The 16,516-nt window shown below is 42.0% G+C and overlaps 1 protein-coding gene across 1 annotated transcript in view; it reads right to left on the bottom strand.

Moving 5' to 3' along the window:
- The window catches only part of COLGALT2 (collagen beta(1-O)galactosyltransferase 2), a 229,492-nt gene that overhangs the window by 131,351 nt on the left and 81,625 nt on the right, over positions 1 to 16,516 (bottom strand). Inside the window, exons 3-5 of the mRNA XM_073642973.1 lie at positions 12,528 to 12,645; positions 10,306 to 10,440; positions 4,975 to 5,179 (exon numbers count right to left, since the gene is read on the bottom strand). Coding sequence (XP_073499074.1) covers positions 4,975 to 5,179; positions 10,306 to 10,440; positions 12,528 to 12,645 — 458 coding nt within the window. The remainder of the gene's footprint in view (positions 1 to 4,974; positions 5,180 to 10,305; positions 10,441 to 12,527; positions 12,646 to 16,516) is intronic.

The following is a 16,516-nucleotide window of genomic DNA, read 5'->3' as shown; positions in this document are numbered from 1 at the left end:
ATAGAGTATGGGGACTCCCTCTTTAACCTCATCTGCAACCTGAAATCTTCATTGTGTGGTCTTGATGTTTGCCAGGTCAGTTCATGGCCAAATAACAGCCTTAGAGTCTGCCGGCTATAGTGACCTGCTCAGAAGCTATCAAAATTTAGGTGGTAAAAATAAACTTTTTCATTCCTGTCATGGCACTTTCCATTACTTCCTGGAACGAACCAGAAGGGTTAATGAACTATATGAAAACAATTTTAAATATGTTGAGGGGTGCAGTTTTTAACATGGTATCACTTTTTGGTTGTTTCCAATATATAGGACCCCCAAAGTCACTTCAAAATTGAATAGATCACTAAAAAAATAAGTTTTGTAAATTTCCTTGAAAAAAATGAAAAATTGCTGCTACATTTTTAAACGTTCTAAAATGCTAACAAAATAAACAACGCTTTACAAATGGTGCTGATGTAAGGCAGACATGAGGGAAATGTTATTTATTAATGTTTTGTGTGGTATGACTAGCTGGCTTAACCCCTTTCTGACCTTGTCAGTAATAGTACGTAGCTGCGCCCTGGGCCTATAGGGCCAGCTACGTATTATTACGCGCGCTGCGATCGCGCCCGCACACAAGCGGTGTGGGGCGATCGCCGCCGGGTGTCAGCTGACACCCGGTGGTATGTGCTGGGAGCGGTCCCAGCATTCCGGTGGCAAGGGGGGAGGTGATCAGTATACTCAACACCCGGGTCACCAAGACGCAGGACGTTCCTTTGGTCATGCGCAGTGCGCGACCAAAGTAATGTCTCCCCTGTGTGCAGCGCTGACAGGCTGCATGACAAAGGAAGCTGCTGCTCTCTATGCCATGCAGCCGATCAGGCTGCAAAAAGTGAAAGTTCCATAGTGGGACAATGTGTAAAAGTAAAAAAAAAAAAGTAGAAAAGTGAAAAAAATAATTAAAATTTTTTTAAAAAATATGTAAAAAAAAAAAGAAAAAAATAATCCCCAAAAAATAAAAATATATTGAACCCATAATATGTATTTATTATGAAAAAAAAATACAAACCAATAAAAGCACACATATTTGGTATTGCTGCGTCCGGAACGACCTGACCTATAAAACTGTCCCACTAGTTAACCCCTTTAGTGAACACGGTAAAAAAATAAATAAAAAACGAAGCAAAAAACAATGCTTTATCATCATACCGCCAAACAAAAAATGGAATAACACGCGATCAAAAAGACGAATGTAAATAAAAATGGTACCACTAAAAACGTCATCTTGTCCCGCAAAAAACAAGCCAGCACACAGCTCCATTGTCCGGAAAAAAAAAGTTATAGCTCTCAGAATAAAGCGATACAAAAAAATTATTTTTTCTAGAAAATCGTTTTTATTGTGTAAAAGCGGCAAAACATAAAAAAACTACATAAATGCGGTACCGCTGTAAATGCACTGACCCGAAGAATAACGCTGCATTATCAATTTTACCACACGCGGGATGGCATAAAAAAAAATGAAAAAAAACAATTCCTGAATTGTTGGTTTTTGTTTATTCTGCCTCCCAAAAATCAGAATAGAAAGCGATCAAAAAATGTAACGTGCCCAAAAATGGTACCAATAAAAACGTCAACTTGTCCCGCAAAAAACAAGCCATCATATGACTCTGTCGGCCAAAATATGGAAAAATTATAGCTCTCAAAATATGGTGATGCAAACACTAGTCTTTGCAAAAAAAAAGCGTCTTTTAGTGTGTGACAGCTGTCAGTCATAAAAACCCGATATGAATCTGGTATTGCTGTAATCACACCGACCCGAAGAATAAAGTAGGCTAATCACTTATACCACGCGAGGAATGGTGCAAAAAAATAAACTCTAGGGTTACGGTTGTGTTAGGGTTAGGGTTGGGCTAGGGTTAGGGTTGGGGTTGCATTAGGGTTGGGGCTAGGGTTGGGGTTTTTTCAAAAGTAAAGAAAAAAAAAATGATGACAATATGGCGACCAGTGTTGAGGGCAAGTGCTCGCTACTTGAGTTTGCATCGGGTACTCAGGTATGCACTGAGTATCGCGGGTGCTCTAGTGACATGCTCGAGTCTCCGCCCCATATGCTTCGCGGCCAAAAAAAACGTTGCTAGGATCGCCTGCCATGCACGAGCAATCCCCGCATGTTTTTTTTTTGGGTGTCTAACAACCGTGAAACATGCGGGGCGGGGACTCGAGCATGTCATTCGAGAACCCGCGATACTTGGTGCATACCCGAGTACCCGATGCAAACTCAAGTAGCGAGCACTTGCGCTCAAGACTAATGACAACTTATTCAATATGCTGACCTAAAGTTATCAAATTCTGTTGTACCTTTGGGTTCAAAATGTACACTATACCCCTTGATAAAATTCTTGAGGGGTCTAGTTTCCAAAATGGGGTCACTTGTGGGGGGGGTTTCCACTATTTCGGTACATCAGGGGCTCCCGAAAGGCGACATGGCATCCGCTCTTGATTCCAGGCAATTTTGCGTTCAAAAAGTGACACAGTGCTCCTTCCCTTCTGAACCCTGACGTGCGCCCAAACAGTGTATTTTCCCTACATATGGGGTATTGGCGTACTCAGGAGAAATCGCACAACAGCTTTTAGGTTCCATTTTCTCCTCTCACCCTTTTGAAACTAAAAAAATTGGGGCAAAAAGATCATTTTTGTGGAAAAAGTTAGATTTTTTTTATTTTCACGGCTTCATGTTCTAAACTTCTGTGAAGCACCTGGGGGTTAAGGCTGCTCACCACACATCTAGATAAGTTCCCTCAGGGGTCTAGTTTCCAAAATGGTGTCACTTGTGGGGGTTTTCCACTGTTTAGGCACATCCGCTAATTATTCAAGCAAATTTTACATTCAAAAAGTCAAATGGCGCTCCTTCCCTTCCGAACCCTGCCGTGCGCCCAAACAGTGGTTTTCCCCCACATATGGGGTATCAGCTTACTCAGGAGAGATTGCACAACAAGTTGCATGGTGCAATTTCTCCTGTTACCCTTATGAAAATGCAAAACTGGGAGCTGAAAAACATTTTTGTGGGAAAAATGTGAAAATTTTATTTTCACGGCTCCATGTTATAAACTTCTGTGAAGCACCTGGGGGTTCAAGATGCTCACCACACATCTAGATAAGTTCCCTGAGGGGTCTAGTTTCCAAAATGGTGTCACTTGTGAGAGGTTTCCACTGTTTAGGCACATCAGGGGTCTCCAAACGCAACATGGCGTCCGCTAATTAATCAAGCAAATTTTATATTCAAAAAGTCAAATGGCGCTCCTTCCCTTCCGAACCCTGCCGTGCGCCCAAACAGTGGTTTTCCCCCACATATGGGGTATCGGCTTACTCAGGAGAGATTGCACAACAAGTTGAATGGTGCAATTTCTCCTGTTACCCTTATGAAAATGCAAAACTGGGGGCTGAAAAATATTTTTGTGGGAAAAATGTGAAAATTTTATTTTCACGGCTCCATGTTATAAACTTCTGTGAAGCACCTGGGGGTTCAAGATGCTCACCACACATCTAGATAAGTTCCCTGAGGGGTCTAGTTTCCAAAATGGTGTCACTTGTGGGGGGTTTCCACTGTTTAGGCACATCAGGGGCTCTCCAAAAGCAACATGGCGTCCGCTAATTATTCAAGAAAATTTTACATTCAAAAAGTCAAATGGCACTCCTTCCCTTCTGAGCCCTGCTGTGCGCCCAAACAGTGTTTTTTCGCCACGTATGGGGTATCTGCGTACTCAGGGGAAATTGCACAACAAATTTTGGGGTGCATTTTTTCCTGTTACCCCTGCAAAAATAAAAAAATTGGGGTCTAAATTAACATTTTTATGAGAAAAGTTAAATGTTCATTCTTTTCTTCCCCATTCCAAAAATTCCTGTGAAGTATGTGAAGGGTTAATAAACTTCTTGAATGTGTTTTTGAGCACCTTGAGGGGTGCAGTTTTTAGAATGGTGTCATTTTTGGGTATTTTCTGTCATAAAGGCCCTTCAAAGTCACTTCAAATGTGATGTGGTCCCTAAAAAAATGGTTTTGTAAATTTTGTTGGAAAAATGAGAAATCGCTGGTCAACTTTTAACCCTTATAGCGCACTAATAAAAAAAATTTTTGGTTCTAAAATTATGCTGATGTAAAGTAGACATGTGGGAAATGTTATTTATTAACTATTTTGTGTGACATATCTCTCTGATTTAACGGAATAAAAATTAAAATTTTGAAAATTGTGAAATTTTCGCCAAATTTCCAATTTCTTCACAAATAAACGCAAGTGATATCGAAGAAATTTTACCACTATCATGAAGTACAACATGTCACGAAAAAACAATCTCAGAATCAGCGGGATTCGTTGAAGCGTTTCAGAGTAATTACCTCATAAAGTGACAGTGGTCAGAATTGTAAAAATTGGCCTGGTCATTAACGTGCAAACCACCCTGGGGGGTAAAGGGGTTAAAAGGATAACCAAAGTTTGGAAATTGCAATTTTTAAAACATTTTTGTCAAATTTCTGATGTTTTTATAAATAAACGGACAACATATCAACCTAAATTTACCATTATTATAAAGTATCATGTGTCACAAAAACAGTCTCAAAATCAATGGGATATATTGAAGCGTTCCAGAGTTATTACTACATAAAGTGACACTGGTCAGAGTTAAAAAAAATTGGTCCGGTCACTAAGGGGTTAAAACAATAAATGGAGGCATATTCACCTCCCAGAAACTCCGCTCTGGAGGTCTGCACGGACTCCAGAATATGTTCTTTTCAGAAGTCACCAGGACCGCTGAAGCCTGTGAATGGCTGCGATGGTCAAATGATTAGACCAGCACACCATGATCGCCAGCACGTTTGCAGGGGTAGATAATTGTCAATGAGTGCTCCTACAGACGCCCGTCCACCGATCACCTACCAGTGTAGAGCACTACAGGGAGATACCAAACAACTTCTCCACTTGTTAGATACTCAGTTCTTTCCATACACACCTGCATGGCGGCAGGAGAAAGCAAATACAATGATGTCATCAAAACTCCATGTAAAGTCCTCATGTGGAGGGTAGAACTGTAGGTTCATGGAGGCTTCCTTTCGAAGATCAATAAGCATTGTTGAATGAATCATTGGGACGGCAAAACAGCCCTGTCTCTTCCATTCTCTTACGAGAACATAGTCCGGGGTTCTTTTATAATAACCCTGAAAATAATAATAAGAAGAAAATGGAGTGAAAATTACAATGCTGAAAATGTAAAGAGATGTTAAAAATAACTTTGGTTCAGATTTATGAAACTATATAAAAGAATGTCGTATTTTGCTCTTGAAAAACTAAAGCTGCACTGTGATTGGTTGGTATGGGTTAAAAAAAAACACACTTTCTTTTTTGCTTTATTACTGTTTCATACTATCACATAACATTTAATCACAAAGGGCCAGTCTTAGTGGTTCATGACTTATGTGGTTCTACAGGGGGCATCGCCTGTCAGTCAGGGGGCACCACTGACTGATGACCTGGGCACACGGAGCTTGTGTCTCTGATCGCGCCAGATATTTAGCCATATGACTAGCATTGCTATGTGTGAATTACAGTGCTTTGTGAAAGTATTTGGCCCCCTTGAACTTTTCTACCTTTAGCCACATTTCAGCCTTCAAACATAAAGATATAAAATTCTAATATTTGGGGGAAGAATCAACAACAAGTGGGACACAATCGTGAAGTGGAACGAAATTTATTGGATATTTTAAACTTTTTTAACAAATTAAAAACTGAAAAGTGGGGCGTGCAATATTATTCAGCCCCTTTACTTTCAGTGCAGCAAACTCACTCCAGAAGTTCAGTGAGGATCTCTGAATGATCCAATGTTGTCCTAAATGACTGGTAATGATAAATAGAATCCACCTGTAATCAAGTCTCCATATAAATGCACCTGCTCTGTGATAGTCTTAGGGTTCTGTTTCGAGTGGAGAGAGCATCATGAAGACCAATGAACACACCGGGCAGGTCCGAGATACTGTTGTGGTGAAGTTTAAAGCCGGATTTGGATACAAAAAGATTTCCCAAGTTTTAAACATCTCAAGGAGCACTGTGCAAGTGATCATATTGAAATGGAAGGAGTATCAGACCACTGCAAATCTACCAAGACCCAGCTGTCCTTCTAAACTTTCATCTCGAACAAGGAGAAGACTGATCAGAGAAGCAGCCAAAAGGCCCATGATCACTCTGGATGAACTGCAGAGATCTACAGCTGAGGTGAGAGAGTCTATCTATAGGACAACAATCAGTCGTACACTGCACAAATCTGGCCTTTATGGAAGAGTGGCAAGAAGAAAGCCATTTCTCAAAGATATCCATAAAAAGTCTCGTTTGAAGTTTGCCACAAGCCACCTGGAAGACACACCAAACATGTGGAATAAGGTGCTCTGGTCAGAAGAAACCAAAATCGAACTTTTTGGCCACAATGCAAAATGATATATTTGGCGTAAAAGCAACACAGCTCATCACCCTCAAAACACCATCCCCACTGTCAAACATGGTGGTGGCAGCATCATAGTTTGGGCCTCCTTTTCTTTAGCAGGGACAGGGAAGATGGTTAAAATTGATGGGAAGATGGACAGAGCCAAATACAGGACCATTCAGGAAGAAAACCTGTTGGAGTTTGGAAAAGACCTGAGACCGGGATGGAGATTTATCTTCCAACAAGACAATGATCCCAAACATAAAGCAAAATCTACAATGGAATGGGTCAAAAATAAACGTATCCAGGTGTTAGAATGGCCAAGTCAAAGTCCAGACCTGAATCCAATCGAGAATCTGTGGAAAGAGCTGAAAACTGCTGTTCACAAACGCTCTCCATCCAACCTCAATGAGCTCGAGCTGTTTTGCAAGGAAGAATGGGGAAGAATTTCAGCCTCTCGATGTGCAAAACTGATAGAGACATACCCCAAGCGACTTGCAGCTTTAATCGCAGCAAAAGGTGGTGCTACAAAGTATTAACTCAAGGGGGCGAATAATATTGCACGCCCCACTTTTCAGCTTTAAATTTTTTAAAAAAGTTTAAAATATCCAATAAATTTCGTTCCACTTCACGATTGTGTCCCACTTGTTGTTGATTCTTCCCCCCAAAAATTAGAATTTTATATCTTTATGTTTGAAGGCAGAAATGTGGCAAAAGGTAGAAAAGTTCAAGGGGGCCAAATACTTTCACAAGGCACTGTATATGGTAAACCATAAGGAAAGGGGTGAGTATAGTAAAATATATTATACAGCGATGTCAACCTGGAAGAGCTGATAGCTGATAGTCATGGTCAAGGTTATGGCAAAAATGAGAGTGGCTTTTTGAAGGGTGTGGCAAATATTAAAGACCCCTAAATTAAATCAGCCCCCTGATTTTGCTCTATACTCTTACTTCATCCACTGCACACATCTACCTTCATCACCTCACAGCCGAGATAGTGATCGCACGCTTATACAAGTCATGAGCTACCACAAGGTGGGGAGAGTTGTATCCATTCACTTGGGTATACCTGCTCTCCCGGCCAGCAAACTGCTCTGCAGATGAAGTATTCTCCCGGCACTGAGAGTGCTCTGGAGTGATATTATCACAATCAGCATTTTTTTATTATTATTAATGAGAATATTTTTTTAAACCATTGGAGGCTAAAAGCTGAGTGAGCTGGCATGTCTAATGATGCAAGAAGCTGGTGTACTTTACATATTCTGCCACCATAAACACATTTGTTAACAGAGAAATAGCATGAAAAATAGCTGTAGCATCTGGAAACACCTCGAAGTTCATAATATAGGAAACCTACAAATGAGGGAATTTGCAGCTTACCATCTCGCACTTGTGATATTTGGTCATGTTTTGTTAGATGATATTGTGCAGAGGCCCTTTCTTTTACAGAGGTTGTCTCAACTTCTTAAATGGGTAAAATTGCAAAGTGCTTGTAAAAACACAACTTTGCAATTTACCTCTTATTAAGAATCCTCTTCAGTCTCAAGAACGAAAGGCTTTATAATTTTGCCTAGTTATCGGCCACCTCTGCAGTCTATCGTGGGGAACTGATAAGCGCACGCTTGTAAGCTGTTTTCCATGTAGCTTTAAGTCCGCCTGCGCTCCTTCAGTGCTGCAGAGGCAAAGCCGACTCTGCTTGTAACAGGGAAAAGAACAGAGCTCAGACTAGCGACATAACCCTGCCACTGATCTGAACTGTAAATCATAGGAAGCACACCGCTCCCAGCGAGCAGAAAGCCGGGAGGCAAACGAGCAGTGCGCTCCTGAAGAAAGAAGTTTAGACAACCCCTTTGATATAGTAGCATAAACAAAGCTTTTGAATAGTCCATATGCTGTTCTGGCCTTCTGGGCCATATAATCATCATAGAAGGGCTCTATCTCTGGGGTCCAACTAAGGACCAGCAGTTCCCATGTTAGTGAGCCTAGTCCATTCATGTACATGGTGAACTATTCATCGGGTAACCCCTTTACATTTGTGTATGTGTCTGTATTCATCTTTCAGTCAAGGGACTCTGACTTCAAATTTTCTAATGTGCAGAAAATTTTCAATAGAATAATAGTGTACCGATATAATGAGAAAAAATAACAAAATTGCAGATTATGGTAGGAATACAATATAACAATGGCATATTTAACTTTTCACAGATAACGGTAGAAGCAAAAATTGGATCTTGTAAAATTCTTCAGCATTCCTAACACACAAGAAACCGATTGTACAAGGCTCATTTTGGTGCCAAGGAAGTGAACAATGAGAGAGAGTAACAGAACAGAGTGATAGACAGAACACGTCCGCGAATGTAAGAGACTAAATTTACTTATTCAGCTGATGCATTTTATAATTTGACACAACTCCTCTAATTCCAAAAATTTATAGGTTTGGGTAGCATTTAACTTTTATTAGCTGCTGAAACTTACAAGAACACTGACAAATATCTATGCCAACATTGGCCCATAATTTCCAAAGACATTTAACTGCCAAGCCTGGGTATTTACGTGTTTGATGCTGGTCATTAATGTTGGGCAATCCAACTTGTCACATTTACAGAAAACATTGCTAATTCTTCCTTTTCTATGAACTTATTTTACAGAAATATTACATTGCATAGCCAATACTGTATTATCCTACAGGTAATAAAAGAAAGACACAAAACATTAAAGTCTCATATTCTAAAGCAATATAACACTACAGATGAAATGGAGAAAGATTTTCAAGCCTTAAAGAACAAAATCCCAAATAATGTAGGTAGGCCAGGCCTGCACCATATACAGCCCACAGGCCGCATACAGCCTCCCAAAGGATTTCTTGAGCATGGTTCTCTTCTTCCTGTCCTTCAGATGGCACGGATGCAGCAGACATAGCGGGGAACGGTAAGCGCTCCAGGTAGGAGAAGAAGATTCAATCTATGGACTGTTACTCTAGATGAGAAAGGTGGTGTTACTGTGAGGGCACATTATGAGGTAATGGGGGAAATTGTGAGAGGGGGCATAATATAGAGAGGGAGCAGTGGGGGGGACATTATGGAGAGGGGCAGTGTGGGGGGACATTGTGGAGAATGGAAGTATGGGGGGAGAAATTATGGAGAGTTAGCAATGTGGGAGGACACTATAGAGGGGGACAACATGAAGTACAGTGTGGAGGCTAAAGTTTGTAAGGAAGGACATAATGGCTGTTATAGTTCATGAAGGATGACAATGTGATGGTTATAATTTATAAGGGGGACAGTGAGGAGGCAATGTATCATAATATGGACAAAGTGGGAATCATATTTTATACAGGGAGCACAGTGAGAGGCAATTATTCAGTCAGGCACACAGAATGGGTGATATTTTTATTAATGGGGCATTATTATGATATTTTTAAGTGCACCATGTTGGGATGTACTGCATGGCGGGCGTGAAATCTCATCATGGCATACGTGCTGCATGGTGAGAAAAGGGAGTGAACAATATTGTTCTAATTTAATAGTAGTCATTAATGAATGTAATCCTTAAAATATGTTGAAACCTGCCCTGTATGATATGTTGTATTTTGTTTTCTGTAGGTTTAATTCCTATGTAGACTTCAATGTTTTTCAGTCTAAAGTATTGTATACACTGTTTATTGTTACTTTCTTAAAACCAAACAAAAAGATATTGTTTAAAAAAAAAAGAGTATAGTGACACAGAGCACATTTTTTGCAGGAATGTGTGCGACTATCCTGTTTATCTGAAGGGCATGGGCATGCCGAGTTCTACAGCCCACTGCCCACCACACTGAATACAGACATAGTGCCAAATACTGCATACTGTTTCCATATCGGTAATACTCACCTGTGGTGTCATTCCACACCAGAAATTGGAGTAAAGTGTTCGAGACTCTAGCATGGGGGCCACAATGGTTTTGTTTTCTTCAATCAAACGATTTAAGGTTTGTGGGTTGGTAAGAAAGTTGTCTACATCTATGTACTGGAATATAATGAAAACACTTATATAAGGAGCGTTGTTACAGCCACAACAAATACACTTACGGTATACTTCCATAAATTAATGATGTTACACTGAAATGTAAATTATACACATTTTGAATATTTTTTTTATACCCGGTCCACAGATATTAAAAAATCTCCACTGTAATGATACTAAGCCTCAATTGCAGTATATGTCATACATATTTCTAGAAAGAAGGAGTAATGTGCTTCTAATAAGGGTTACCAGAGCAATAGCGATTCTACTACTGTTGTACAAGGTGAGCCCTGTTACCCAATGGAAGCATTTACTACAGGTAAGGAAAACCGATAAGCAGTGCAGTCCATATATCCGTCCTCTGACACATGAGATTCCTGCAGCCGCTCTGTATGATGTCTGATACATGAGCCATATTATGTTCTGGCTATGTCATTACCTACACCATCACCTAAGTATAAGTTAATTACGTATCTCAAATGTAAATTAATTATTACAGAATGTTAAATGGAAGCTATAATCAGAAAATGTCCTTTGTGTGTTAGGCTATGTGCCCACGATGCAGAAATGCTCAGGATTTTTTCCTGAGCGTTTCTGCATCTCCCTGGGAGAAAAAACGTATGCGGATTGTACATGCGGATTGTACATGCGGATTGTACATGCGGATTGTACATGATTTTTCCTGCCAGGGACATGCGGATGTGAAGCGTTCTTCACTTGCATTTCCACATGCGGGTTGACAAGCGCTTTCCAAGCAATTTTAGCATCACTTGGAAAGTGCTTGACAGCTTGGTCACACTATATAAATCCATGCAACCAGGATGGATTTATATAGTGTGACCGTAAAGAATGTTAAAAAATAAAAAAATAAATCTATACTTACCTTCCGATGGCCCCCGGTGTCTTTATTCGCTCCGTCCTGGCTTGCCGGCAGATCAGGGTACACTACACTGAAGGACCTGCCGTCACATGACTATGACGTCAGCGCAGGTCCTTCAGTCCACCGCGATCTGCCTGCAAGTGAAGACAAGTGCACCGCGGGCCATCAGAAGGTAAGTATAATATTTATTTTATTCTTTTTTTTACAGGTTCTGTGGTACCCGGGTACGGAGGAGAGTCTCCTCTCCTCCAGACCCGGGTACCATCCGCACATTGAAATGCTTGGATTCCGCATGTACAGATCCAGTGATGCGGAATCCAAGTGTTCCAATGCAAGTCAATGGCGGCAAAAACACAGCGCTTCCGCAAAATAATTGGTAGTGCTGCGGTTTTTTCCGCAATGATAATCCGCAGCGGAAATTTCCGCAGCATGTGCACAGCACATGCGGATTATCATTGGGGAACATGGCAGGCCTTCTACCATGCATTTTTTAAGCGTTTCTGCAGCGGAATTGCCACTGCTGAAACGGTTAAAAACGCATAGTGGGCACACAGCCTTACATGTATTTTAAAAAATATTTGCACAGGCTCATTAGATGCTTCAATAAAATCCTGGTCCATATATAGTTTTGGGCATATAAACATCATAGAAGGGCTCTACCACTTGGGGTTCAAATAAGTAAGAGTATCTCCCACTTTAGTGAACCTAGTCCATTAATTTACATGGCAAATTATTACATGGTGAACTATTTATCGGCCAACCCCTTTACATTTTTGTATTTGAGTGTATCCATCTTTCAGTGCAGGGACTCTGACAACAAACTTAGAAATGTGCAGAAAACTTTCACTAGAATAACAGCATATGGAAATAGCATAAGAAGAAATAACAATTACCTATTATGGTAGGAATACAATATAACAATTACATATTTAACTTTTCACAGATAATGATAAATGAAAAAAATTGGATCTTGCCAAATTCTTCAGCCACCAAAGGAAGTTGTGCTTATGTGCCCATTGTGGCTATGCACATATATTGTTTCCTGAAACAACAGGAAATTAGAACCTAAAAAAGCTCTAGTGGCCAGTATGAAAATTGAAACATCTCTATTTATTTTTTTTAATGCAGATTGTGATATGAAAACAAAATTGCCATATTTGATCCACTGAATAGTATGCTTATGAAAATAAAAGGATCTTATTCTACTTACAAAGATAAAATCAGACCATTTTTCCTTTGCAGTGCGGAGTGCTGCCTGACGAAGCTTCATCACATGGGCAAATCTGGAGGCCGGCCAGTGTTTAGGTCCAAATTCATCAGTGTAGGATCTAAAAACAGAGATTGTGACCTATAAAATCAGATATTTACTTTCCAACTGTTCCATAACTTTCTTTTGACTAATTGAATCACTGGTGTTAAATCACAGCAATGGTTACATTTTTCTAATAAGGTTTAAAACAGTTTTCTTTTTAAAAAAATGCTTATTTTGTTAGAAACTGAAAAAAGAACACATGAGCCTTAGAACCGGTTCCTAAGTCCTCTTGCTTACCTGCCTAACTCTGAACTTCCCCACAGCTGATCACGAGCCATCACATGGCAAGAAGCACGTTAGGTCTCCGCATGTCTAATCTGTGAATAGCTGCAAGGGTCAGGAGTTAGACTGCACGTGACCGGCTTCAGTGCAAAGACCACTAATGGACCAAAAAGCCTCAAAGCCTAAGGGGTGGGCCATCAGTTACGTGAGTATGACTTTTTTTTTTTTTTTTTTTAACATTCTAAGCTGTTTTCAGAAAATGTTGTCATGTTCAGACTTAAAGGGAACCTGAAATCAGAAAATCTCATATTACCCTAACCCCATGCACCTACAGACAATTACATAATAATTACAATGGTGTTTGTAGCTAAACTATACATCTATGGATCTGCTTTTGTAATAAATTAAAATGCTACCTCCTTTTGTGTAAAACAGTTGTCATTGGGGTGGTACAGTATCATGACTGAGTCACCCATTGGAAACATACCCATTCCCTATGATTGGGCAGCGACGTGGCTCAGTGGTCAGCACTGCAGCGCTGGGGTCCTGGGTTCAAATCCCACCAAGGACAACATCTGCAAGGCATTTGTATGATGTTTGTGTGGATACTCAGGTTTCCTCCCACACTCCAAAGACATACTGAGAGGGAATTTAGTTTGTGAGTCCCAATGGGGACAGTGCCCATAATGTCTGTGAAGCGCTGTGGAATTAATGGCGCTGTATAAGTGAGCTAAATAAATAATAATAAATTGATCACTCCAGTCTTGTGACGTCAGCGCAGATGTCTTTGAATTTCAGTACAGACACTTGCTGGGTGACAGTGAGCTGAGGTGTCTTAGCCTCCCCAAGCTCACTGCATATGACAGTGAAGGACTGTGCTGACGTCACAGGACAGGAGTGATCAATCAAAAGGAATGGGCATGTTTTCAAAGGATGACTTCGCCAAAATACCGTGGAGGCAACTTTTTTTATTTGTAACTATAGCAAAATCACAAATGTATAGTTTAGCTACAAACACCAATGAAATCATCATATATTTGCCTGTAGATGAGTAATGCAGGTGTCAGAATGCAACACGCAGAGTCACAAAATGAGGGCAGTCAAATAGCTATAAATAACAATTTATATATATATATATTGTAATGTAGCAGACATCCCTTTAATGGTTCAGTGTGTTTTGAATGACCATGTACCTTCCCCTTTAACTGACTGGTCACATGACTGTGACATCACACAGGTCCTTATGCACACAGAGGGTGTGGACACATGACTGTGACATCAGTTAAGGTCCTATCTGTGAGTGTGCTGCAAGATATATAAACCATGTGTGCTCCTGTGTGGGTGTGTTCCGGTGTGTAGGAGTTCCTATGTGTTGGGAGCTCCTGTGTGGGCACCGTGTGCAGAGGTGAAAGGGGTGTGACAGGCGTGTTTCCTGTTACCCGTATGTGCGGACACCGTGTGAGCGGCACGAGGCTGTTCCCTGGGTGTGTGAGTGGGAACACCGCTCGTGTGAGGCCTGGTGAGGCCTGGTGGACTCCGGTGGAGGTGAAGCCTGGATCCCTGTGAGAGTGTGGGGGATGCCAGTAAGCCTTGGAGTGCCACACAAGTGTCCTGGAGGGCAGAGCCTGGATCTGAGTATGTGAGAGATGCCAGTGGCCTTGGACGGGTGGAGGGTTGGAGACCACGTGTGGTCAAGCCTTGGAGCCACAGTGGTGGCGGACTGAAGCAGCTAAAACCGACTAAGGTAATACTCTTTATGTTATGGACATTTATATGGACATTGTTTTAGTATTACCTTGCAAAGGCTGTAATTAGAGCCAAGGGGGCCAGTTTGCCACTTGGGCTTGTTTGACATTATGTGTGTGAAATGCGGTTTATGAAGTGTAATAAACTGTGGACTGTGAAACACGGCAAAGTAGTTGCTGGTGTGCATTGATTGACACAGCAAAGCGAGTATCCCCCAGGATAATAAGTAGCGCTGCCTTACATGTGGTTTGAGAGTGCGGGCAACTGCAGTCTGGTTGCTAGGGTCAGCTGCAGTCTGGTTGCTAGGGGCACTCTGCAGTCTGGTTGCTGGGAGCAATTGCAGTCTGGTTGCTAGGGGCAATTGCAGTCTGGTTGCTGGGAGCAACTGTACAGGTCGACGAGTGTGGTGGAGCATCTGGCTGCAACTCGGCGGGGTTGTGAAGGTTGTCGTCGAACTCAAACCTGGTTTGCTGTGGCTCGGCGGGGCTCACGAAGTTCAAAGCATCTTGCTGCAACTCGGCGGGGTTGCGAAGATTGCCATCGTACTCAAATTCTGTTTTGCGGTGGCTCGGCGGGGCCACGAAAATTTTTCGGGGAGAGCGGTGAAGTTCAAGTGTGAACAGTGTACCGTGATGGCTGTGAGCAAAGCAGCAGAGGTGTCTGGAGCTATTGAGCGTTTGAAGTGCCGGTTGGGACCGGAGCAGGTATTTGAGAAACTCTTACAGGACATGGTGCGGGAACCGCAGGAGCTGTGGGCACCGTATAGAATGGTGGCCGTGGACCATTCTATGGACTCTCTGGGGGCGCCCGTGTTGTCCCAGAGTGCGAGGGGAGGTGGTAAGAGGTCTTGTGAACTGAGTCCTAAGACTGTCGCTGATGTTTTTTGTAAAAATTACCCTGCCGGTGTGGTTGTTAAAAAGGGGGCGGAGTCTAAAAAAGGGGCGGATTTTCACAAGAGCGTAGAGTGTGGAAAACTGGAAATTGTTGCTGATTGTGGGATGGTACCTCCTAGAAATGACAATTTGACCGTTGAGAACGGGGTAGCTCCAGTGGAAGGGGGTGAAGTCAAAGTGGGAGGTGACCTGGTAGTCCACAACATCATGGGGAGTGACACAGACCCCGTAGCTGATGGTGACACTACGGAAGTAGAAGGAGAAGTTAGTCAGGAGGGGATAGATGAGGTGAGAAAGTCAACCTCGCGTAGACGGCGCAAGGGCCACAAAAAGGTTGCTCCTGTAGTCTTGACTATAAGTGAAAATAAAGAAAATGTAATGGTGTGTGCCGTTGTTACAAGGGTGGATCCTCCTTCAGAGGCAGAAGAGGAGGTGACGGACCCGGAGAACGTGTCCTCAGACCAGCGGAGCCTGGAGTCTGAACGGCAGAGGGTATACCAGGTTGTGAAGGACTTACAGCGAAGTCTAAAGGAAAGCAACGAGGAAGTTGTCCAGTGGAAGGAGATGTTCCACGCAATTAAGGAGGACCGCCGCAAAATCAAGGAAGAGGTTTTGCAGTTGAAACTTGAGAAGGAGACGCGGCAGGATGGAGTTTCTGGACGTGATCAGGAACTAGAACGACTGCGCGAACAGTTCAACCAGGAGCTGTGTAAATCAAAAAAGGAGTATGATGAACTCATGAGGGAGCTGCAGCAGTTCCAGGACCAAGTAAAGCCTCTAATGCAGGAGAAGGAGCGGCTGGAGGACTCTCTGTACCAGCGAGACCAGGAGCTATCCACCCTGAAAGAGGCAATAAAAGTTGAAGTGTCTGCTCATGACCATGAGGCAGAAAAGAGGTATGGGAAGTTCAATGAGGAACTGCAACGGATTAAGAGAGATTATGAGGATCTCCTCAAAGTTAAAGAAAAACTAGAGGAGGATAAGGCGGATGCCGAGCAAGAGCGCCAAGTGGTTGAGACCACTCTG

Source organism: Phyllobates terribilis, unplaced genomic scaffold (assembly GCF_046119375.1).
Source record: "Phyllobates terribilis strain yellow unplaced genomic scaffold, ASM4611937v1 Scaffold_8__6_contigs__length_399053987, whole genome shotgun sequence".
In the NCBI taxonomy this organism is placed as follows: Eukaryota; Metazoa; Chordata; class Amphibia; order Anura; family Dendrobatidae; genus Phyllobates; species Phyllobates terribilis.
This window is presented reverse-complemented; position numbering and strand designations above follow the sequence as displayed.